General features: G+C 28.6%; 2 protein-coding genes and 1 pseudogene across 2 annotated transcripts; 1 reads left to right on the plus strand and 2 right to left on the minus strand.

The window, feature by feature from the left end:
• Nucleotides 1–567: 567 nt before the first annotated feature.
• LOC123924382 (putative F-box protein At3g16210) lies at nt 568–2,018 on the minus strand. The gene has a single exon (XM_045977254.1). It carries the CDS (start codon nt 1,978–1,980, stop codon nt 718–720), a length of 1,263 nt encoding a protein of 420 aa, XP_045833210.1. The 5' UTR covers nt 1,981–2,018; the 3' UTR covers nt 568–717.
• Nucleotides 2,019–2,333: 315 nt separating this feature from the next.
• On the minus strand, nt 2,334–26,038 carry LOC123922659 (annotated as a pseudogene).
• LOC123923206 (serine--glyoxylate aminotransferase-like) lies at nt 8,222–11,849 on the plus strand. The gene is made up of 6 exons (XM_045975883.1): nt 8,222–8,328; nt 8,921–9,172; nt 9,310–9,594; nt 9,677–10,043; nt 10,541–10,751; nt 11,435–11,849. Exons 2-6 carry the CDS (start codon nt 8,968–8,970, stop codon nt 11,570–11,572), a joined length of 1,206 nt encoding a protein of 401 aa, XP_045831839.1. The 5' UTR covers nt 8,222–8,328; nt 8,921–8,967; the 3' UTR covers nt 11,573–11,849.
• Nucleotides 26,039–27,820: the final 1,782 nt, after the last annotated feature.

Below are 27,820 nucleotides of genomic sequence, written 5' to 3' on the forward strand. Positions count from 1 at the left end.
CCGTTTGTGATCTTATTGGACTTGTTTCAATAGATACGCATCTTTGCTATAAACTCATATGTACCAAGTAGCTTATTCAGGTTACCAAATGTTGTTGCTTTTTAAATTTGGACTTGTTTCAGAAGATTTCTACCTGATAACCCTTCAGAAGCCAATGAACATTCAACATTAAAAATAGCATGTTCTATATCTTTTTATCAAAATAGATTTCATATGACAGCTGAATTTTTTTGAAGCAAAGACTAAACTCATTAATAATCAAAGGTATAGCTAAGTTACAAATAGATAGGGACTAAGCACTTAGCCAACAATAGTGTCACCTTAACTAAGCATATTGGTTGACAAGCTAAGGGACACCGAATGACCGAAGGAATTTTAAATTAGAGGTCCAAAGGTTATAACGTTCGGAACAAACATAAAAATAATTTCGTTTCAAAAAACGTCAACACTAACTATATTGGTCTATAAGAAAGAAAAATTTTCGAGGTATATTCCCATACCATTGGTAGTAAAATAAATCAAAATAGAAGTGCAAATACAAAATAGAGCCGACACACATTAACACAAAGTACATTATATTAAATCATTATGATACTAGATTTCATTACAATGTAATAAACAGATAAAAATAAAATTAAAATTTGAGTAGTTTCATCCAACGTTACGATAGAAATATAGAGTAATTAAAGAGCAGTGGTTGATTGCTATACTACACATTCATTCCTCTCCTCCAATAGGAAGAAAGTTTTTCTTGTACTTCCCTACAAAAGCATACTGCTTTACTTTAAAGTCAAGTTCCTCAATCATCTTAGTATTTAAATCAATACAAGCTAGTTTATAATCATTCGTTTTAAAGAAGACTATATTACTCAAATTCCCAACTCCAATGAAGTAATGAATGACAGGTAAGCATGGAATCGTAAAGAGTTTGGTCCACGATTCTCTTACACCGAATTCGCCCAAAATTGATATGTGAATTGTAGCCGTCTCTGAGTCAGTTGAGATCAATGCAATTGACTCATTTAAAAGCACCAATTGTCTCTCCACAAATCTAAAAGTATCGTCCAAATACAAAGAACGATTCAAATTTAAGGGAATGGAAACATCCAAGTACGAGGGCATGGGTGTTGTAATCAACACCTCATTACTAAAGTCAAATGATACCAAACATTCTTCAAAATTAGGTGAATTATTAGTTTTAGCCCACCAATGACATACTCCATTCGTGTACACTCCAATACGACGATTTAGGGTATAGTAATAACGATTTGGTATATTGACATCAAGTTTCCTCCAAGAGTCACTTTTTAGAGAATATATCTCCCAGAATATTTCGTATGATGATCTATCTTCATTTACAATCTCTTCATTTTCGTCAAATATGAGAAATGAATCCACAAAGCGAATCACTTTATAGTCATCTGTTACATGATCATAACCAAATCCATGAAGAGTATGGCGAGGGTGCCGATGAGGTGGTACATATACTAAAGGGCTGCGAGGAATAACCTTGAATTCACGAGTAGTTGGATTCCACAATACAAGTCGTCTTCCATACCCTTGATTGAGACAAAGAATGCCATTAATACTAACCGTACCCATGATATAAATACCACAACCATCGACTTGAAATGGAGTTGGCCAATCTATTTTGATCCTATCTTCAAACCTCTGGCCAGGGAGCAAATAAAACTCAAAACGGTATTCACCGTGATAATAGCCTTCTCGTCCCACACCATTTTGCAGGACGAGATATGTATCATCATAATGGTTACTATTAGATATGAAATTGTTTCGGTATATGGTCATGAAATAAGAGTTTTGAAATAGAGCGGACCATGTTTTGCATACACATTCAAACTTTTTCAATGATTTAAGAGGCAATTTTGAGAGAATAAAAAATATGATTTCAGGAGGTAGATAGTTTCTAACCTTGTTGCTTGTCGTCACAGCAACTTCTTTTGTTTCTTCCATCTTCATATCAATTTGCAGTAAAAAGGTGAGAGAGAGAAAGAAGTGTATATATTTCGATCACGATCCAGCCATGTGTATATATAACGATATAGAAACCTAGTAGTATGCTTTAAAAAAAAACCTAGGAGTAATCGCTTTGTATTTCGCATAAATAACTCAACAAATCGTTGTTTTTAGTTTTCTAAATGGATTTGTTTCCTTTCTATTTAAACTAGAACATCGACCCCTGCGGTGCACGGGTCTAATTAACTGTAAGGTATGTAATTATAAATTAGATATGATAATTGCAATAATATAAGGTATATGAAATTTTTTGAGTAACATTAAACGATAGTTCAACAATAATTTTGGGTAAATATTCATACAAAGGAAGGTATATTATAGAAGACTTCCTTATAGACCACATTCGAAGTCTTAGTCGTATCTTCGCGTCATCGTCGATGATCAATATTTTTAATTCTTCTCTAGAAGTAACTCTTGAAATCGCAACATACAGCTGACCATGTGAAAACACTGGCGACAGAAGATATATCCTTACATGCTTTAAAGATTGTCTCTGGCTCTTATTAATAGTAATCGCAAAAGAAATCATTAAAGGAAATTGTCTCCGTTGAAATTTAAAAGGAATTCTTACGTCAGATGGTGTCAGGAAAAAATATAGGTATGAAAACCTGATCACCAATATTACTTTCTGAAATAATTTTTCCTTCAAGAGCACGTTTTCCCAATCTTGTAATAAGAAGTCTTGTTCCATTGCATAATCCTAATATTTGATTCAAATTCCTTAATAGCATAACAGGAACTCCAACTTTAAGTCTCAACTCGTGATTTCGGAGTCTCGACGTAGAAATCATTTATTGTGTCGACTATTGAATTTTTAGGAGCTAATATAGCTCTATTTTGGAAACACGTTATATCGTTCATGTTTTGTAAAAGTTGGGGATATGTGCTTTCAACGATAGAAGCAAAAGGATCACCTGAATTTGGAATCAAAAAATCTGATGGAATGTCAAGTTCTAAATGATCGTTGTTGTCATCTTCAATTTTTCCATCGCCAACACCCAAAACACATTCAGAAAACAACCTTCTTTGATCCGGAAAGGTTAAGATACATTGTTAGCAAAAGAAACAAATGTGAATCAGTGATTTTTTTCGTAATTAATAATATAGTCACACTGATATATATCTGAAGTCAACTACTATTTGCATAAATATCACCTTGATATATATATATATATATATATATATATATATATATATATATATATATATATATATATATATATATATATATATATATATATATATATATATATATATATATTTGCAGTAATACGATCAACCATACTCCTCAACATGAACAAACTTTTAAGTTCAGAAAGACATAAAAAAAATATATTTTTCTTAGCATGTTTAGTTAAAAAAAAAGTAACTTTTAAGTCAAATGATTTTTTCCTTTCTGTAAAAAGAAACACTAAGAAAATGGTTAACATGGTTAGTTAATTAGTAAAAAATATTGAATTAGGATAAAAAAAATGTAAATTTTTTCAAAAATAAAACACTAAGAAAATGTATGATTTGATCATTTGCTAGATTTCTAATTATCGATTTTTAATTGTTTAAACTGTGCAATGTAATTTGATGGTGTTTAATTGTGTATGGAATTTTTCCTATGAAAATCGATGCTGCTTATTAATTATTGCACATAATTTTAATCACATTTGGTATACTTGCCATAGTGGTTGAAAATATTGTCTTAATTGTATTAGTTTTTAATAAAAATTGCAAGATAAAAGTGGAGGAAAAACAAATTAAGTTTAGGGTTTGCTTGTGTATACAAGCTTATAATATAAGTGGAATTTCGATGAAAATATTTTGTGATGAATAATATAGTCAACAATAATTTTGATATGATATCCTTCAAAAAAAAATAATTTTGATATGATATACTTTTAAAATTGATGATGTTTATCAATTATTGCACATAATTTTAATTACAATTTGTATACTTGTCATAATGGTTGAAAATATTGTCTTGCAATGAAATGTTGCGGGTTCGAATCTTAGTCAAGTCAAAATTGTATTATTTTTTAATAAAAATTGCAAGATAAAATGGAGGGAAAACGGGAAAAGCAAATTAGGGTTTAGAGTTTGCTTGTGTATACAAGCTTATAATATAAAAGATATATATCTCTTAACAAATTATTCGCCAACAAAACAATAAATCTCTCAACAAACTACGGAGATTATCTTCATCTTTCAACAAAATATCCCATTTTCTATTTTACCGGTATGTTAGTCCGTGCTGTTCACCAGATTTTTTTTTTTAATATTAGTTATGTGTTTATTTTCATATATTATTTCAGTAATTTGGTTTAATAAAATTTTACGATAAAATTGAGATATGTTTTGCATGATATAGATTTAACGATGTTATAGATAAAGCGAAAATTATTACTTATAAATATAAAATAATTATAAACTTCATGCTCTGATTTATCATGGTCTTAAGGTTTTTCATCTGCAGCCGCCTCTTTATATATAGAAAATATACATTAGGTTCATTGTCAAACACGGGATAATTTTTATTTTTTTCAATAATATTTATTTTCATATGTTATTTATGAAAATACGATATATGTTTAAGATGACTTTGTAGGGACTTCGTCAACAAAAAATAATTGTAAATTCTATATTATTTTTCAAATGAATCTTAACATCCTTTGAGCCTATTCCTATCCTCAAATTTTTTTCTTGTCACTGTACCACACAGAAGCAATCTTCACGCGTGAACGTCAAATGGGAAAATCTATGTGTGAATCTCCATTCACATTGATAAATTAATATCCCTAAAAAAGTTTGAACAAATGTATATGAAAAGTTTAAAATTTGAATTATAAAAAAATAGCATAAATTATAAAAAAATCAAAATTATATTAATTTATTTTAGGTTTCCATTGATTTCATCGGCCAGATGTAATCTAATGAAAGTGTGATAGACACAAAATATGGAAAAACTTCTGAAGTCGAAATTCAAATTTTAATTAGTCAATGGGAAGTGTTTTGCGTTTCCCATTATATACCACTTAGAGATCTTTCTCTCTCCCATATCCGTCGTCGCAGGACTAACATGCACTCTAAAGGGAAAAACTAACATGCACTTAGGTGATCACATACTAGTTATTTTATTAAGGGAAAAACTAACATGCACTCTAAGAGCATTTGTAATGTACTATAGATAATAATTTTGCATTGAAGCATTCTTAACATGTGCCTGAAAGCACATGTTAGCATGAACTACAAAGTATACTTTTACATCATTAGTGTTAATGGTTGTAAAAAATGCATAGAAGATCAATATGTGATGAACTCGTGAGTGATTGCATATAATGCTAATTTATGAGTTAGACTAACGTTAAATAGATTCATTAAATTATCAATGTATCTGATCTAAATATGAACAAGATATATTAATAATTAAATGAATCTAAAAAATGAAAATTTACTTATATATAAAATCGAAAGGAAAACTATTATTTTGAAAACAGTAACACACACAACAATTGGTGGTGCACTGAGTGCAAAATGAACACAATCCCACTAATTCAAGACACATTCATGTGAGCAATAATGCTCTCATGTCCCAATTCCAGCCAATAAGAGGTGGAAATTGATGCTGTTTTAGAGAAAAAAATGGAAACGTGACAAACAAAGATCCATCAACAATAGTCTCATCAAGGAAACTGGGCCTCCAAGGTCTCTTATATAAATTTATGTTGGAAAAATGTCAGATTGGGTAACATGTGCGAACACTTTCTATGCTCTTAATTATATCTTGTTTGGTCTTAAAAGCAGTACATCCAGATCATTTTTAAGGATGCATTTGAAGTCTTGGTAAATTGTTTTACGTCTATTTGATAAATAATAGCGGTTAGTTTATAGGTTAATTTATGATATATGAATTTATAGAAAATAGTTTAGAAACTAGTAGTTTATAGAGGATATGTTATCCGATCAAATTGATATTATTTGGTAAAATTAACCGTTGAACTAATTTATAAATATAAAATGACATAAAAAATTTAATTAATTAAATTTTTTATTTTTTTTTAAGTAAGATGATATGATAAAATTGATAAGTTATACTATAAGCTAGTTTAATATAGGGTCGCTATTTAAAAAAAATGTTAAAAGTGTTTTGAGGACAATAATTGATTAAAAATCAAGCATCATGATAAATATTCATGAGAGATGTTGTGTGTTTTGTTTCAAAGAGGTAGAGGATTCTCAACACATTTTTATCAACTGTAGTGTGACAGATCAAGTATGGAGTAATATCTTCAAATGGATGGGGACCAAGCTAATACCATGTGATGTTATTTCAAATCATTTTAATGCTTTCGGTGAATTAATAAAAGGCAACAATAGCAAGAGGTTCCGGCATATTATTTGGTTGACGATAACGTGAAGTATTTAATGTACGTGTAATAACATCTTATTTAGAGGAGATTTTATGAATGTTTCTGTTTTAGTGAATCGTATTATTTATATTGCTTGGTTTTGTTTTATAGGTCGCTTGTGTAGCAATGCTAATGTTGCATTCCTTGACTGATGTAACAATCTCTTAGCTTGCTTTAGTAGTTTATAAGAAGATTGTCTTTGAATTGTAAGGGTTGAGTTTGAAAAGTGGTAAATTCTACTTTTATAGAAGTTCAAAAATCATTTTTGGAGAGTTTTGTAAGAGAGGGACTCATGTGCTAGTTTTTGCGTTTTGCCCTTATAAGCTAATTCAATATAGGGTCATTATTTTAAAAAAATGTTAAAAGTGTTTTTAGGACATTAATTGATTAAAAAACAAATATAGAAAATGTTGTGTTGGTAAATTCTACTTTTTAGAAGTTAAAAAATTATTTTGGGAGAGTTTTCTAAGAGAGGAACTCATGTACTAGTTTTTGTGTTTTACCCATATAAGCTAGTTTATTATAGGGTCATTATCTAGTTTTTGTGTTTTACCCATATAAGCTGGTTCATTATAGGGTCACTATTTTTTTTTAAAAAAAAAGTGTTTTTAGGACATTAATTGGTTAAAAAACAAATTTAGAAAATGTTGCGTTGAAAAGTGGTAAATTCTACTTTTTAGATTTTTTTTTTTTACTATACTACTTTTTAGAAGTTTAAAAATCATTTTGAGAGAGTCTTCTAAGAGAGGAGCTCATGTAGTTTTTGTGTTTTACCCATATATTGGTTAGGATGGGTACATATATATGAATTAGGCTAGCCTTAAAAATTGTGACGAATTGTGTAAAAAAAAAAATTGTGATGAATATACTCTCTTTATTTCAAAATAAGTGACCTAAATGAAATGAAATTAAGTTTTCTTTTCATGAAATAAATAACATGAACTATCATTAAATGTAATCAAGTTTTCTTTAACTCATAATAATATTTTGTGTCAAAAATAAAAATGAAAAAACTATTATGAAAATTGCTTAATTGCACTTTTGTCCCTCTGAATTTCACAAACTTGCGATTTTGTCCTATTAACTTTCAAAATTGCATTTTTAGCCTCCTAACTTTCACAAACTTGCGATTTTGACCTCTTGACCAAGACAATGCACATGTGACAAGTGACTCACATGTTTCATCAACAAGTTTAGTCACGTCGACAACGACACACATGTGTTGACTTCGTCAAAATCATTGGTGGGGTTATCCTTTTACAAAATGGCTAAAATCGCAAGTTTGTGAAAAATAGGAAGCAAAAGTGCTATTTTTAAAGTTAATGGACTAAAATTGCAAGTCTGCGAAAATTAGGATCCAAAAATGCAATTTAGCCTTAATTTTTTTTAAGGGAATATAGATAATGTTATTAATGTTTTCTATTATTATTATAGTAGTATTTTTTTATTGAGAAAAAAAAATAAAAACATATATTATATTTTTTTTTGTTACGGAAAAATATTTATAAATGATAAAAGGCTGCTGAATGCTGCTATATAAAACTTAAATTAACTATTGGAGTATCAATTACTTAATTAGTTGATCATTAAATTTTTTTTGAAAAGATTAGTTGATGATTAATTAATAGAGATAGATAGACACAAAAACTCATTGCAATTCAAAAATAGACATTTGACCGTCTTTTATAATACATATCTACAGCCACGTATACATGATGATTTACGTAGATCCTAATCTTTTTAGCTCTATATTAGGAAAATTAAAAATAATAAATCGAGTTTATTGCTATGATACGTTATATACCTCAATCCATCCATATATTATTATAAATACGTTTCCTCATTTACACTTTTCACACACAACATCACTTCTATCCCTGCCCTTCAAGCTTAGGTATGTCCCTTTCTTTTCTTTCCCTGCCAGTTGCCATCAACATACAAAACTCATTCTCATTGAAGCTTCTTTCTTATACAAAAAGTTACTAATAACCATTAACATCTATTAAATTATCATTGTTTCACCTTATATCATATAATATTCAATCTATGTTTGGTTCTTTCTATTATACTCTCTTTAAATTAAACAATTTTATTCATGTCCCTTTCATTTCATTATTCATCTTATTCTCTTTCCAATGGAAAATGGTTTTTTAATTAGAAAATTCCTAGTTTTGAGGGCCGCGGTTACATCGTCAATTCAACCATGTTCTCTGTCATATTAGAATTTTTTGTATGAAATCATGTACAACGGCTGTGGAGACCGTTAGACCTAATAATGAGAGAAAAGATCTAACGGTCGTCCAAGAATATTAAAAATCTAAATTGATATAAAACATAAAGTTATGATATGTCATAATTTTTTGGCCACAAATTTTTTTTATGTAAACAATTTATCTAAGGTTTTAAAGAGACAATGATAATAATCATCATTATATTATAATTAATATAATAAATACATGAATACATTTTGAATGGATTTTATACAGGTTGGATTGAAAGAGTTTGAAATTTGAAGAAGAACAAAGAAAGTAAGATGGATTTTGCTTATGGACCTGGAAAAAACCATCTCTTTGTTCCTGGACCGACCAACATCCCCGAACATGTTATTCGTGCGATGAACCGAAACAACGAGAATCATCGTACTCCGGCAATAACAGCATTGACAAAATCTTTACTCGACGATATCACGAAAATTTTCAAGACTACTTCTGGAACGCCATTTCTCATTCCCACAACCGGTACTATATAATAATTTCAAAATCACTTTTTTTATGTAATCTATAAGAATGACGAAATTTCAAATTATCGACTTTATAGACTGAATTTTTTTGAACCAAATGAAATCTAATTTTTTTTTATCCTGCATTTGTTTTAGGTACCGGTGCTTGGGAGAGTGCGCTGACTAATACATTGTCTCCGGGGGATCGAATTGTATCTTTTTTGATCGGTCAATTCAGTCTACTTTGGATCGAACAACAAAAGCAACTCAACTTTAATGTTGATGTTGTAGAAAGTGATTGGGGTGAGAGTGCTAATCTTGATATTCTAGAATCAAAACTTGCTTCGGATAAAACACACGCCATAAAGGCGATTTGCATTGTTCATAACGAGACAACAACCGGCGTCACAAATGACTTGACTAAAGTGAGGAAACTCCTTGGTGAGTATCATATCTTTGCATTGAATTTGTTGGAAAATTGTCTTAACAAAGTGATTAACCTCACATTGTGTTTTTGACTCAGATGAGTATCGGCATCCAGCACTTATTATTGTTGACGCAGTGTCTTCGATCGGTGCTATTGATTTGCGCATGGACGAATGGGGAATAGATGTGGTGGTGACTAGCTCTCAGAAAGCTCTTTCTCTTCCTACTGGGATGGGAATTGTAGTTGCAAGTCCTAAAGCCATTGAGGCTTCGAAATCTGCTAAGTCACTTAGATCTTTCTTTGATTGGAATGGTTACTTGAAATTCTACAAAACTGGTGCTTACTGGCCATACACTCCTTCTATTCAGATGCTCTATGGTCTAAGAGCTGGTCTTGATCTGATTTTTGAAGAAGGATTTGAAAATGTGCTTTTAAGGCATAAGCGTTTAGCTAAAGCGACCAGGTAATTCATAATTCGGTTATTTAGATTTTAAAGTTCCATTCGTTAAGATATATTTTATGTCACATGTATTCGTCTATACCTCTTATGTTCATTTCTGAAATGAACATTTGAAGTATGGACGAATATGGCGGAAAGACTTAGTCGAAGTACTTTTAATGCGGCTCGAAGGTCTTATTTCTTGTGCAAGCTTTTGGAGTTGATTTAAACTATGTCCAAATTCTATTACTTGAAATTACTAAGTGTGCCCCCCTTCCCCCATAAACATCATTAACTAAAAATAATGATCATGTCGTTTGAGAACACTTTTGTTCGATTCCTAAGAGGAAGAATGTTGGGTCAGACCGGTCAGGTTTTACTTACCTCACGACCAACTCTGGATTGTTTTTAGTTTTTACTTTTGAGCAATGATTTCTAAAAATTATCAATTTTTTTAACTAATTGGAAATATTCTAAAGAAAAAATCTTATTATTATGAATATGTTATATGCTAAATGCAGGCTTGCAGTAGAGGCATGGGGATTGAAGAATTGCTGCCAAAAGGAGGAGTATTATAGTGCAAGTGTGACTGCTATTGTTGTTCCTCCTAACATTGATAGTGGTGAAATAGTTAGTAGGGCATGGAAGAAATACAATTTAAGCTTAGGAGTTGGATTGAACAAAGTTGCTGGAAAGGTTTTCAGAATAGGACATGTTGGTCATTTGAATGAGGTAAACTATTTATTTCTCAATCACCCTTCATCACATATTGCAAGGTTATTATTATTAGTACAAGAAAAACAATTTTTTGGCTTATATTTAGGGACATTTCATTCAGTTTACTAATAGCATAGACTAATTATTATGTTGATGTGTTAAATATATTAGGCTAACTCCTTAACTCTTAAAAAATGCGATTTTGGTCCTCTAACTTTCATATTAGCACTTTTAACTTCCTAACTTTTGCCTATTTTGCAAAAGGCTCCATATCTATTGATTTTGACCAAGTCAATGCACACGCGGACAGTGACTCACATGCCATATCAACAAGTCAATGCGGATAGTGACTCACATGACATGTTGATGTGAGTCACTGTCCGCTTGTGTGTTGTCTTGGTCAAAATCAGTGGAGGAAGCCTTTTGCAAAATGACTAAAGTTAGAGGGTCAAAAGTTTTATTATGAAAATTATGGGCCAAAATCACAAGTTTGTAAAAGTTAAAGAACCAGAAGTACAATTTAGCCTTTATATTATAACATGAATTTAACAAATCAAAGCACAAGTTAAAAAAACTATCCTTAAACAATGTCAAAAACAAATTTGTCATTTATTTATTAAATTACTAGAGTTGCTACTTGCTAGTAGATGCCCTTAATTGGTTTAGTAATAATGTCATCTATGATATGATATTTGCAGTTGCAACTTTTGGGTTGTCTTGCTGGTGTGGAAATGACACTCAAAGATGTAGGGTATCCCGTAAAGCTTGGAAGTGGAGTTGGTGCTGCAAGTGCTTATTTACAGAACAACATTCCTCTGATTCCTTCCAGGATTTGACTTATGAAAGTCATTCATTCTTGTGATTACTTCTTATTTCAATATTTTTTGGCAAATGTAATGTTTTGGTGGTCTAAAATATTAACTAGTATTTATCAGTTTTATTCCATTTAATAATATCATTTATCACGGATATCCGAATGTATGATATCTCGTAAGTGTGGAAATTTCTCAAATCCACGCGGTCAGAACAATATAGATTGTTCGATTAAGATCAGAAGGTTTAAATTCAAGTTCGATATTTTAAATTATAAAAATAAAATCTGCATTTTTTTTACCGTCTTCTCGATACCCAAATGTGTGAATATCAACTTTATTTTGAGAATCTAAATTTCTAATTAGAATGGTAGATGCATAAGCCTATTATTCTTTTGAATATTTTAACTAGATGTAGTAAATGTATTCAAGTGTATCTTCGATTTACAACAACTATTAATGTTGAGTTTTTTAAGAGAGAAGAAAGACTAAAATGGTTGTTCATAATATTAATAAGATTGTTCAAGTGTATATATAACACTGATTCTCAACTTTATTTTGACATCCCAACTTGTGTTGATCATTTTCTTGTATATTAATCCTTTGATTTTTAAAGAAAATGGAACCTGATAAGTAAAATCTGACTAAAAATAATAATCATCTGATTTGATTTGATTTATAAGGAAATGAATTAATTTTCTCTTGTAAAGAAAAGAAAAGAAAAAAAATTAAAGGCAATGTTACATAGCTCCCACAGACATTTCATGGTCCTATACAGATAATCTTCAAGTACTATTATATGCTTTGATAGACATTTCATGAGACACATTGCTCTCACAAACATTTCATGTGCCTATATAAATAATTATCCAAGTACTATTATTTGCTTTGATAAATACATGAATTAAAATAGTCACTTTATTTCTTATGTCACTATGTCCAAAAGAAAACCTATTACTCATTGATAAGTGCCAAATTTTAGTTAAAAAGCATAGTAAATGTGGGCACTTGATAACTTGTTTTGAAAGGAATATTGAGTAAAACCTCTCCATTTGATGTAAATATTATAATGATCAAGAGTTTTTCAATCTCAAACATTTTGTTAGGAATTGCTGAAAAAGGGGCAGGAATTGAAGCCTTCGCTCAGCGAAGTCTGGCGAACATTGGCGAACAAAGTCAGTGCTCCAAGGGTCCTTGGCGAAGAGTAGCGAGCATCAGCGAACAAAATCAAAGAAAGTTCGCTTGGCGAGAGTTGGCGAACTCAGGCAGAGTGTTCTGGGTAGCTGGCGAGAGTTGGCGAGCAGTGGCGAAGAAATGCTGAGTAAGGCTGTTTTGTGCTACGTGTCAGAAAACCCCTAGTTGAAGTAACTAGTTCGCTCAGCGAACCTAATATTCGCTCAGCGAACTCAATAATCCTGAAAGTCTATAAATAGCCATCAGATGATCAAATTTATAATCAACCACTTTTGTAATAGATCTCATACGAGAGAAACACTAGTTCTAGGGTTCTTGAGGAGTTTTAAAGGTGGATTCATCACAAAACTTGGGAAATCAAGAGATGATCTTCATTTCTTCTTCTCTTCACTCTTGTAAGTTGATCATGGCTATGTGTAGCTAATTTCCTTGTTGTTGGGATTAAATATAGTTATTTTATGATCATGTACTCATTTTAATCATGGTATATATGTTTTATTTATCAATCATTATGAGTGATGTCTTGTTTTACTTGTTTTATTTCAAGATTTGAATGATATAGACATATGTTGTTTGAATCAAAAGTTAAGACAATCACTTATTGAATTTCAAAGTTTAGACATAGATTTTGAGTTTAATAATCACTTTAAATATCAAAGCTTAAAGCTATTATGTCGATTAATAAGTTGAGACATCGAAGGTTAATGGATATAATAGATTTCATGGCACGGATACGTTCGATGAGTGATATGTGGTAATAATGATTGGTGAATGAAATATATATATGCTAATGGTTGAATGATACATGTTAATGAGATAATGAATCTAATCCAGACAATTTCTTTTCTCTGAACTCTTAATCATTTTTATATCTCGCGCTCTTTATGTTCCGAAACAAAAATCATACAAAACCCACACTTAAAATCATGGATATTATGAATCAACATTTAATATCGCACTAGTCCCTGTGGATACGATATCCTGAAAATACTTGCTTTTGTACTTTAATCACTCATAGATTCTTAAAATGGCTATTTTTGTGAATACCTATCCTTAAAATTCTTCAAAAGAGTTATTTTGGTATGAAGCTGTAAAATGTATGATAGGATAAGTAAGATTTTTACCTAATCTATAATCTATTATTTATATATTTAGGAGTTTCTCTCTCATGGTCTTATTCCTATGTGGCACCATTTCCTTGATCCATATCTTATGTGGCATTCTAATATTTCTCCAATTCCTATGTGGCTAACTATGAAGGCCTTTGCAATTTCTCTAATACATGATGATAGCATTTTACTTAGAATCTTTGGCTAATTTGGAAATTCAATCATTTTTCAATTATTGTTTATAAATCGAATTTAATGCACCTATTAAAATTAAAAATAATTTTAAAAGGAAATAATATATATCCTTCCTGTTTTTTTTTTTTAAAAAAAGTTGTATCCTTCCTAATATATATCTTTGCGCATAATATATACGTCCAGTGCTCATGTTTTTCTATCCTTCTCTTTTTTTATTTCTTTGATTTCTAAAATTTCTTCTGATTTCTAATTTCTAATTTTTCATTGTTTCTTTTGTAGGAGTTGCCGATCTCTTCCACATCAACACCTCCAATGTGCTATAGGTTGTTTATCATCAATTATCAAAATTTTCCTCATCTTTATTTTGTATTTTTTATTATTTAATTATTTAATTTGTCCATAAAAATTATGTGTATTTCTTCTTTCTTTTTTGAGGAGATGTGTATTTCTTTTCTATTGTGGAATTTTGTGGTTTGCCTGTGTATATCTAATTATGGGTTGATTTTTCATTTTTATATTGGTAGTCTTTTTTAACACTGATCTTATTTTTGGGATCATATTGGTTGATTTCATGCATATTAACAGTTATTTGGTAATTTGCTTAGAAATGATTATATATGTATCCACAAACATATGTAGCTTATGCCTATATATACACGTGTACTTGACCGGAAAATGGAACAAATTAAGAAACAAAATATAGATGTAATCGGTTAATGTTAGCATGTCTCTTTATAGTTTTTCTACTACTTTGTTTAAGTGTCTAAACTCAATTCTTATTCCACTTATTTTTGCTGCATTCAGTTTAACAAATACTATTTAAATTTCTTCTTCCTTTAGTGTTTGCTAATTAGTACCTTTTTTTTCTCCTATTTTTCATTCTACAGTAGGCAGAGAACAACAATTTGACGGTCATTGCCCTTGCAAACCAATGTTTGAAGATAAACATGACAATCATTGCTTTTGCAGGTCCACGCATTCAAGTAGTCATTCGATCAATATTTGATGGCTCATATTTAATATCGTATGTCTTCATTTCCCTTCCATCTCGCCCATTCTAATTTTAATCATAAAATATGTCAACGATGCTTTTGATTTTATTCCAATCTCTGTGAAGGTAGTAGAAAAGAATGTGTTGCACGCTGCTTCAAAATCCTCTTCTGAAACAAAAATTCCACTGCAGGGTCGAGTAGGCAGGTTTGTTTTCTCATTCCTTCTCTTTTTTATTTATTTAAGGTTTATTATTTAGAATTAGAAATAAATGAATTTTAGTTTTAAATATATTGATTTGTAGCTTAATGATCACAAATAAAATTTGATCAGATATTTTATTTTAATTTATGGGATTCTATTTTGAATCATAATAGTATGGTTTTGTTTACAAGTTCCAAATTTAATCTACATAACATGCTTTACTATCTGATCCAGTGGACATGGAAATATAATTGCTTGATTATTGAAAGAAGATGTGTATGATTAAAATGTTTAATTCATTCAAATTTATGTATATCGTTGTGTCTCGGTGTACATGGACTATGAATCATTGAGATTTGATACTTTTTTTGTTGTTCCTATTTTTTTATGTAAATATATCATGCTACTGCCATTTAGATATATTCTTTTGTTTTATTCTTTCCTTTTTTTAAAACATGATTTGTATTTTTCTATTTGTGCAACCTTGACTATTTCTTTAGAGATATGCAATAGCATATTTCTAATTCCACAACAATCACAGGCTATGGAACATCTGATTAAAATAATATTAAATTTGTTAATTTCGTGCTAACTTAATTCTTTTTGAAATGTATAGTTTTGTTCCACATGGAACATCTTTGCTCTGCGAGTAAATCTTATGTATCAACTAAGAGGAAAGTTTCAAAAGTATATTGTCAAATGATAGTGCTATATCTTTAATTTATATATGAGATGGCCCTCTTATTTTCAATTTCCAAGGATTTACTCATATTCTATCCATGACTCAATTTCAGATTTTAATGGCATTTTAGATTTTACTGTTGTTGTTTCTCAAGTTTAATGCAAATGGCTCGCCGATGTTATTTTCAAATACATTCAAGCCTGACGAGGAATTCATTTTTGGTCTAGCATTGTTTCTAAATGTTAGTATATGTCTATAAAATATTTGTGGTATTATTAAGTGGTTGATTGATGCCACAGAGAATTATCCTTCCAATATGCACAATAAGTAGTAGCTGCAGAACAACACAAAACAATCATGTTAAGTTGATCATGTCTTAACTTTACATTTGGATACACTGAAATTTAAGTTCCAAACAAAACAATTAAATCATGTCAAGATCCGATAGAACACAAACAAATTAAGAAATTAAGAATCATACTCAAACTAACAAATGGTTCCAAAAATAAGGAGAAATGAATAATTTCTGATGAAAAAAATAAATAAATAATGGTGATAAAAGATTACACACATATTCAAAGTTAATATTCATAAAAGAAGAAAAGAAGAAAATACCTTTGGTTGGATTGGTGTGTCAAGAACATGAAAAAATACATAGCAACATAGCATCTATGGGATTGGTAGCAAAATCAAATCAACCAAATAAAGAACAATAGAAATCTTAATCATCGCTACTTTCATATGTGGCATCCTCTCATTTATCATAATCTATGTGGCAACTTGTGAGACCATGTTTTCCTATGTGGCAACCTTTGAGAACTTCAATAGAAATTATGTAATGTATGTACTCATATAAGGAATTTTTTTTTTGTGTCCTTCTCAATCAAAATTTAATGCTAATTCAAAAATAATTATTCAAAAGGAAACAATTGAATACATTTCAATTTTTTTAATGACAATGTCAATTTTTACTTTTTTTTGGTGTCCTTCTCAATCAAAATTTAATGTTAATTCAAAAATAATCATTCAAAAGGAAACAATTGAATACATTTCAATTTTTTTAATGACTATGTCAATTTTTACTTCTAATTTGATTATTTGATATTTTATTCATTATTATTATTACATTATTATTATTATATTATATTTTAGAAACAAAGCCATTTTGTCCCATAATTTGTCAATTAGATAATTGTTATTAAATGACATTTATAATTTTGATCTTCATTCTATTAATATAAATAGCTGTGATTTGCAACCGATTTCACACACTATTACAATTCAAAATTATACTTTTTGCAATCTTTTATCTCTATTCTTTTTTTGGGTGATTTCACTCTCATTTTCTTCAACTTTTTCGTTGTTCTATTTTCTTCTTTCCATGTTTTTTTTTCAAGTTTAATATTATATAGTATATTTTTGTATTTTGATGCTATCCTTTTTTGTGCCTACAAGGAGATAATATTCTTTTCTTATTTTACAGCAGGTGCCCATCTTTTTTGTGCTTACAAGGAGATAATCTTCAACTTTTTCGTTGTTCTATTTTCTTATTTTTGAAGATGTTATATGCATTTTTTTTTTATATATATAAGCTTTGTATTTAAATGATGTTTATGATTAATCATAATTATACTAATTTTGAGCTATTATTAATAAATGTTGTACTCTTTTTTTTACTCATTATTTTTTTGTTTGTCTAATTTTTCATGTGATATTTAACAAATATACTGATAAAATAATAGAAACTCCTCGAAGGACTATACTATAGAACGAATTGCTTATAAAAAAAAATTATATAGAATGAATTGGCCAAATGTAGAACTGAGAAATTGAAGGCTTAATATGTTTCAAAACAAAATTGAAGGCTTAAGAATCTCTGAACAAAAATACTCACCTTAAAAGGAATATAAAATAAAAATAAAAATAGTCATTTTAATTGTTCACAAAAAAAGTTATTCTTAAACTTCATACTTATTGAACAGAGAAAATGGTGTGATTGTCTGAAATATAAAAGGAATGAAGTAATTGACTTCATAGATTATTTTTCTATTTTATTTTATTATTTTATTAATTTTATTAATAAAAAAAAGTTAAATAGTGATTTATACCAAACATAATATTACAATAGGGGGTATTGATAAAAAAATAATCTACATGGAGGTATTAAGCAAAAAATAACTTACACGGGGTGAGACATACATTAGTAGATTTTATTATATAAAAAATACGATAAATATCAATTGAAAGTAAGGAAAGTAACAATGATTTTATATATAAAAAAAGAAAGAATTAAAAGTAATAATATCATGTATTACTTTGTTTTTATTTTCCAAACATCACTGTAAGATAAACAAATAGATAAATTTTTTAAAATTTGCACCATTAACAAATGAGATATGCATAAAAAAAATGATATAATTTTTTTTTGTGTCAAGCAAATGACAAATAATTCTACTGTTCATTACACAAATGTGAATTTTTTTCACACGGGGACATGAGCTAAAATACTCCAGAAGAAAACAAATGTCTAAAGGAGAGAGATGACGATTAAGAACTAATATATATTAACCGTTAGATTAGTTTTTGCTTAATGACCTTTTTTATGAAAATAAAAGAACAAATATACGAACATGTGGGTTGGGAACGGGGAGTGGAGTATCACTCTCCGTTCTACCATTTCTCCTTAAAATCTCCAAAATTTGGATCATTTATCATATTTAAATAAATTATCACATTAAATATAAAATTAATTTTACAAATAATTAAAAAAACCATAAAATATTGAAAATTTAATAATCCGTATTTTTCATGTGTCAAAAAAATATCTATATTTTTCATTAAACATTAACCCGTGCATTTGCACGGGTAAGTTATACTAGTATGTAATAAGCCAGACTTATTTGTCTTTCTCTCTTCTCTCCTCATTCAACTTCATTCCTCACATTTAATGTTGATATACATATTAATTAAGAGAAGAAATATAATGTGCATGTCAATATAGCTGTCCAATTTTTTCCATAAACATTCAATATAGTTGTCCAATTTTTTCCATAAACATTCCCCCGTGCTGTCCAATTTTTTCCATAAACATTCAATATAGTTTTTAATTAAACATTCTCCTCTCTCAATGATTTGGCATTAAATTCATTAATTAGGCCAATTTTTAAAATTCAATTAGATGTTTGTTTAAACCTAATCGCCCATTTTCTTTCATATTAGCGGCTGATTTTTCAAAAATCCTCAGCGTGTCAACTCTCTCCTCGCACCGTTGTCGACATCGTAGCGCCGCCCTTCTACTCAATTTGCAGCACAATCCTCCTCCTCGCGTCTTCTCCCTTTCATTGACTAATTTTTTTTTTTACTAAATTTCATTGACTAATTTTTGAACTTGAAAAAAACTAAAAAATTGTTGGTCCACTGTTATTATTTTCTATAATCGATCCAGTTATTTTGTTTATTTTATTTTTTTAATTTTATTATTATAAAACGAATTTTACTAATTATTTAATTTATTTTTTTAAAACCAAAATTCAGAATTTTTTGTAAACACGTAATTTACTAATTTTAATTTATATTTTTTATATAATACACATAAAAAACAAAATAAACAAAACAATCATTGTGCTCTTAATAAATATGGAATTAATTTATTACACAATCATATTTTTATATTTATGTAGTTATGTAGTGTATATGAGTGTATGTGACATCACAATATTCATTCTCATAATAATGCCACCTAATTTATATGATTTTCATAATTATACTATAATGTCGGTTTCATGTATTTTTGGTTGAAATTAAATTTTGAAGATTACGACTTAAAAATATAAGACACGCATAAACCATTAAACATATTATTTTTGCAACATCAACCTTATTTACAATATATCATGGCTTCATCATATGATTATGTTGCTTCGATCAATGCTTTGAAAAGAGAGCTGGAACCTGATGGTTCGTGTCGTGCATTTGTGGTACGTCAAAGATCTTGATTCTTGAAAATTATCATTTTCCATTGAAATGGAAATGATGTACAGGAATGTAAGTTTTTTTCAACCAAACTCCTTTTTTTTTTATGTAATTGATATTTTTGCGTTTTTTTAAATCAAGTGTACAAGTCCTGTTCAATAATCTATTTTAATTTTATATTTGATATTTGATTTTTGATTTTTAAGGGTGATCGTATTCAAGTATGGGTGAAAGGAAGCAAGCATTTTATTATGGGAGAAACATGTAAAATATCACGTTAGCTTTGTAACCAATAAATTATAATTCTTAAACGTAACAATTATTCGTAAGTTTTTCCTCTATTTTATTTTTAATCTATTTACCTTTTGATGTGTGAACATTTGAGTCAAAGGGTTCGACTGATTTTGTTTTGCTCTTTTTTTTTTTTTGAAATTTAAAGGGGCCAAAAGATCCAAAAGAAGATGATACGGAGATCAAACAGTAAAGAGAAACTCCCATAACATTGGCAACAACTAAAGACTTAACCTCAGTTATTGTTAGAAGAATTATGGTGGAAGGATTGTGTTCGTGATATATAGAATTTAAGTTATATGTGTTATTATTTATATGTAAAATAACTGTAAAAAAAATTGATATGTAAAATTTATATTTGATAAAAGTAATCAAAATGATATTATCACGTGGGCCACAATTTTGTTGTTTCTTCCTTATTTTATTTTTTTGGTAGAAATTTCTTCCTTATTCAGTTATTCTTTTTGACATGAATATTTTTTTTTTTCTGGTACAAGTAATTTATTCCTTTATTTTGTCAGATTCTTTTTTCGTGTCCCATTTATATATCTTAATAGTTTTTTTTTTGACATGGTTCTTAATAGTTACATATATATAAAAAATTACATATTTAAATTATATTTAGATATTTGTCAACAATCAAATATAAAATAATGTTGGGAGAGGTCGATCTCTTAAATAGATCTTATTTATCTCGAGAGAATTAGTCTCTGCAGTTGAGCATGGAGGATACCTTTGGTTTACCAAAAAGATATATAAAACAATGTACAGTAAAAATATACAAACAATGAAAACAAAAATTAGGAAATAAAAGATAATCTTTGTTGTAGCATACTAATAAATGCTATTTCAAAGTTCTTTAAATTTTATTCGATAATTTATCAAAAAATTTCAAAATATAGAATATGGTTTTATTTTAATACTTAGATGGAGACTTACTTAAGAATTTCTTTATATGGTTTAATTTTAAAAATGCATAAAATAATCCATCTATATCTATAATCTATAATCTATAATATGAATAAAGCCAGACCTATTCATCTTTCTCTCTCTATAAAATATTTGCTTCTCATGCATTCTATTCTCTGATGCATTTGACAATTAATTCATTTGTCTATAATAATTGCCAATAATTTCAAATTATCTCTACACAAATGGCCTTCTATAATTTTGAAATATAATTGATGCATTCTCTTTTTGTACTCATGTCTAATAATAAGTAATTAATTCTAGAAACATAGAGTATTTGGGCCACGCCTCATATGCCTTTTCCTTCTAATTTTCAAATTTATTTGTATTTCAAATTAAAATTCCAAATTTCTTTTTTGGACGAATTTCAAAGCTTTCAAACATAAGGAACTTTTTTAAAAAATAAAAATAAAGAACCTTATTTTATTATTTTAAAACATGCTGTATTTTTTAATTTTATAAATAGACCAAATAACAAGTCATGAAAATTGACATACACAAAAAAAAAAAACTATACTTATTTATAATGCAACAAAAAAAAAGTTGTACTACAGGTTATCTTTGCACTACCATATATATCATTATGTTTCACTAGCTTATTTGTACTACAAATATATTTTTAGCATATTTTCTATTAATTTCTATTAATACGATTATTAAACCAATTAAAGCAAATACGTTTTTAGCATATTTTTAATGCAAATACATTTTTCATTTCTATATTCATAATATCAATTAATTGATTGATATTAATTAATTGATTCACTCATCAATAAAATAGAATGAATTAAAATCATATAAGGCAACAATTCAAAGAATTCTAATTCTAATAAATGTTTACTAGCTCATTTTTTCCAGTAAATAAAAAAAATGAAATTGAAATTGAAATATATTTATTTGGGCGTAAATTAGCCACACGTTTTGTTTAATAAAAATGGAAATATCAATCTCTATAATTATAGTAAATTCGAATTAAAAGAATAAAATAAAATCCTCTAAATAATTTTGTATTAATCTTTGACATAAAATAAAAAACTAATTAAAAGAAGCATTTATCTAAATGAATTTTTTATATTGTAAGGAAAAGGTTTTTAATTTTTATATTGTAAATAAAAGCTTTTTAATAATTTTATTTTTTAAAAAACTATAGGGACATTAAATCGAAATATTTTTTTTAAATGAAATATTTTTTATAAATAATTATAGCAACACTAATTTCTTTTTCTGAATACATTAAAAAAAATTGACCGTAGTAGTATATATTTATTGACCATAGTATATTTAAAATAGTTGGAAAATATGGTAATGCAATATATTTTCGGAAATGTTAAATATAGAATGAACCTCATAAATTAAGGCAATTTCAAAAATTAAGGGATTAGTAAAAGCTTGAGGTGGTAAACGATTTCTCTATCGTAAATTCATATTACTTACCTATTTTCTATATATATATATATATATATGGTAGTTGGGATGCGTATGAAAATTGCAAAGATCTCACTTATGATTGATTGATTTTTATTTTTATTTTATATTTTTATTTTGTATAGCACTTTTGGTTTATGTGTGAGACATGTACTTTGATATCTTTGGTCATATGGTAAATAGTGCTTACGTGGGATATTATGAAATTATGAAATTAATTTAACTTTTTCTGTTTGCTCGGGGGCTTTATTTTAAGACATTTATACGAGATTTTATATTTTTACTCATATATTCATACATTGATCTATTTTTTGTATTTTTTATCGGGTCTGTGTTCATTTTCTTTTTGTTATTTATATATGACTTTTTTTTGTTGATTTATATGAAGATTATATATTTATATTCATATATTAAGACGGGAATCTATTTTTATTTTATAATTTACGTGAGACTTTTGTATTTATAATTTACATGGGCATATATTTTTGCACATGTATTACTTTGGGGCTATACTTACCTGACAGTCGAACTGTGAATTATCAGCGAATTCTTCCATGAGAACAAGAGTGTTAATACTACTTAATACCAAAAAAAATATATTACAATAAATACGTTATTTTTATTCATATATTAACACAACGATTAAAATATGAATAAAAATAACGTATTTATTGTAATATATGAATAAAAATTAATAAAAAATTAGAGTAGAGTTCACTTTTAAATAATTTTTTTTTAAGCATTCACTTGTAAATAAAATAAAAAGAAATGGGTGGGTGGGGTAGCTCAGTTGGCACTTGCTGACTGAGCAGGTGTAGGCTGTTGGTCAGGGGTTCGATCCTTGGCAGCAGCAATTGTAGTATTTTCTTTGTAAATAAGTTGGTGGTACTTATAAACCATCAACTTTTAAAAAAAAAATAAAAAATAAAAAGAAACGATTTTAAAGAGAGAAAGAAAACTTGGATGAATGATGAATGGTTGAGATAAGAGTAGAATATCCGAATGGCTCCCACATGCTTATTCTTACTTTTCCATTGGGCCACCTCAGAACGTGTATACCTGCCCAATCTGGTGCCCCACTCCACATGGAAGGCTTCATGTATACTCCTGCTGTAACAATTTATAAGCGTAAAATTACACTTTTTAGGTTCATTGTATATTTAATATATTTGGTTCGTAATATAGATCAAATACATCAAATATACAATTAACCTAAAAAGTGAATTTTTACTTATAACATGTTACGGAGGGAGTACATGCATAGCAGCCATACATTGACAATTTCTTTTCGCTTCCTCTATAAGGGCTTGCGCGTCTTGCGAATTTTTAAAAATACTCTACTCGCTATTTCAGTTTGCATTTTAAGTAATGAACTACAATTTTGATTGGCCACTAAAGTGGTTGTGATATAGTATCGACCAATAACATGCACTCTAAAATTATAAAAATTAAAACATTTTTTTTGTTATTCAATCACTCACTCATACAATGTTTCATTCAAAATATTTTGATGAGAATGAAATAAGAGTTCACATTTTAACTTACGATTCAAAATATTTTCACAATTGTGAGGAGATCAAAATATTAGATTTTTATAAAACTAGAACATCGACCCGTGCGGTATATAATGATTAAATAAGATATGATAATTCCAATAATATAAGGTATATGAAAAAATTTGAGTAACATTAAACGATAGTTCAACAATAATTTTGGAAAAATATTCATACAAAGAAAATTATGTTATATTACTCGTATCTTCACCGTCGTCATTGATGATCAATATTTTTAATCTTTTTCTAGAAGTAACTTTTTCTTGTCATGATTGTGTCATATACTTTACGTTGCTCTGAAGTCATAGTTGACATATAATTTACGTTTGTTTTTGTGCATCATTGTTGCTTCATCCCATATAATGAGTTTTGCTTTTTGTATTAATAGCGCCAAAAAGCTTTTAGGAACTATGGTACATGTTGAAAACTCGTCAACATTTAGAGGAATACAAAACCTTGAATGTGTTGTTCTACCGCCAGGTATAAGCAATGCAGCGATCCCACTTGAGGCAACTGTTAAAACTATCTCACCTTTTGAGCGTAATGCGGCTGACATAGCCCTTCAGATAAATGTCTTCCCTGTACCGCCATAACCATAAAGAAAAAACACACCGGGTTTGTTTTCGTTAACTCTTGTCATGATTGTGTCATATACTTTACGTTGCTCTGAAGTCATAGTTGACATCAATCTAACATGTTCCTCAGCTAATGATTGTATGTTATAATTCAATTCGTCGTGTATTAAACTATTTTGTATATCAAGAACTAATTATGTGTATGCTCTAGGCATTGGAGGATAATTTTTTAAACTCTTCTCACAACTACGTAACATCATCTCAATATCTGGTAGTGTATATTGTATAAATTGATCGCCGGTTAATATTAAATCTGCAATGTTAAAATCAAAATAATGAATGTGATTAGTGACATGACTATGGTTGTGTTTGGTTGTATTGCAATAAAAATTGATTTAGCATAATTGAGTCTGATAGATTTGATTTTGGTTAAAAATGAGTTAAACATAATTGATTTATGTTTGGATACATTAACGTAAAAATAAAGAGTATTTATAAAAATATCAATTCTTTTTCCATTTTTTTTTTTGACAAAATTCTTTTTCCAATTTTAAAAAACTACAATTTAATAAACTGCATAATAAATAATTTAAAAAGTGATATAAGCAAGGTTACATGAGTAAAAAAATAAACAACTAATAAGTATGGTTTTATAGAAACGGGTGAAAGTATTTTATGCCTGGAGCACCAAGTAAGCGTCTCTGTTTGTGCAAAATGTCATCAATCAAAATATGTGAAGTACTTGTCCAAACTATTTATGGTCTACTCATCTGATCTGACACCAATAATGTTGCAAACATTATCCATAAAAAAAGTCCCTGAACCCCAGTGGCTTGTCTCTTTTATTGCCTCTATATACTCCTTATCATCATCCAGCAAACCCCTTGCAAAACAGACTTCCTTTAAACTATCATATTTGAAATTATCCACTGTTTTTAATTCATCAAAAGAAGTAGGACCTTTGACGTAGTTTAACAACGTCCTCAAATAAAACCTTTCGCCCGCACCAGGTGGTGCAAAGTAAACTCTTCCGATTGAAAAACCTCTTTGTCTTGCAGCCCACTGATGCAAATTTTCTTTCCACACAAACTTAGTTGGAAATTGACTATATGTTAAATTTTTTGCCTCTGGAAATTTCTTGTTTGCATCCATCCATGCCAAAAATTTTGATGTGCGACTATTTGGTTAGTTTAGAACGTCTTCAATACGCTCGTTATCTTCAAATAAAACAGTGTGCTCATCTTCAAGATGATAATTAAGCCGCTCAACCGTAGGCTCTCTATAGTGTATATCAAAAGAAATATCCTCCAAGCAGCTTCACATGCCGACAAATATTTCGTGATGAATAATATAGTCAACAATAATTTTGATATGATATATTTTTAAAATTGATGGTGTTTATCAATTATTGCACATAATTTTAATCACAATTGGTATACTTGCCATAGTGGTTGGAAACATTGCCTTGCACTGAAGGGTTGCAGGTTCGAATCTTAGTCAAGACAAAATTGTATTATTTTTTAATAAAAATTGCAAGATAAAATGGAGGGAAAATAAGAAAAACAAATTAGGGTTTAGAGTTTGCTTATGTACACAAGCTTATAATATAAAAGATTCGCTAGTGAGAATAAATTCCCAATTTAACTAGCGAACTATATTTTTTTAGATTGAGTATTTGCGCACTTACTACTTTTCCAGTGGGGGGGTAAAATTATTAGAAAGGCAGGAAACACAAAAGAACAAGGACACAAAAAGAAATTCTGCCATAGATTTTATCACTGTTCTCATATAGTTTTCTTCCAACAACATCGTACGCACAGTGCACACATAATCTTCTTCTAAATTTTCTCTGGCCACAAAAAGTGTGCTTTTGAAAGAAGACAAGAAAAAGAAAATTATATATTCTATTATTACTATTAGAGTAAAGCATGAAAATAAACCATTTGTGTAATCTATAACAATATATAAAAATGATATTTGAGTTTGGGATGGATTTTTTATTATTTCATAATTGCCCTTAACTTTCTCTATAACTTTTTTTTTATTCCATAATTGTCATTAACTTCATCTAACTACCTCTCTTTTCTTTTATTTTTTTATGGTTTTTTCTTCTATACTATATAAATCTATACCATATATAATACATGAGTTTTGGTATGAATTTTTCATAATACCAACAATACCCTTAATCTTTTTTAGTAGCAATAAAAATCTTTTATTAACAAACTCACTATAACATAAGACACATCTTTTTTTTTAGCAGCAAAAATCTTTTATTAACAAACTCATCATAACATAAGACATATATATATATGTTTTTTAATTGGACATAAGTTAGACACAGGCAGGCGCGGAACGCGCTTGCCTGGCCCGCTAGTAATGATAAAAAAAATATATAATTCATATACATTATCGGATACAGACTTTTTTCACTGTCTAACAATTATAATCATTATATCATTAAAAATATTTAATTTTTATATCATAATTACTTTTAGGAAAATGTTAAATAGTGCATCTGGTGCACTAGTTAAGCATACAAAAAAGAAAATTTTGTCTTGAAATTCATGCATTCAATACATTGAAAGTGTAAAAATTTATTTTTATCAACATTAACTTTATGTTTTATTTCTATTTTTAATGTGCTTAATAAGTACATCCGCCGAATACACTGTTTGTCACAGATAATTAGTTGTGATGTGTTGCCAGCTAGTGTAAACTTTTTAAAACACACTGTAATATAAAAATTATACTCATAAAAGAAATCATATGATAATTTCAAATACTTTGACTACTTTTATCATTTTCTAAGAACTTGGTGAAGAATATACAACTGGTTGCTGAAGATAGAAATAGAACCAATTGCACAGATCATAAATAAATAAATAAATAGAACAAATTAAATTGTTACATAGTTTCGTCCGGTACTAAATATAATCGTTTAATTTATATATACTCCCTCCGTTTCAAAATATAAGTAAAAATGAGTCAAAGAAACTTGATATATTTAATTAAAAATTTGGACCAAATACATATACTTTTGTTGACAACTTTTAGTTATATTTTGGGATAGATGAAGTATGTAAGATAATTACATTCAAATGAATGACAAT

Source organism: Trifolium pratense, linkage group LG4 (assembly GCF_020283565.1).
Source record: "Trifolium pratense cultivar HEN17-A07 linkage group LG4, ARS_RC_1.1, whole genome shotgun sequence".
Lineage (NCBI taxonomy): Eukaryota > Viridiplantae > Streptophyta > Magnoliopsida > Fabales > Fabaceae > Trifolium > Trifolium pratense.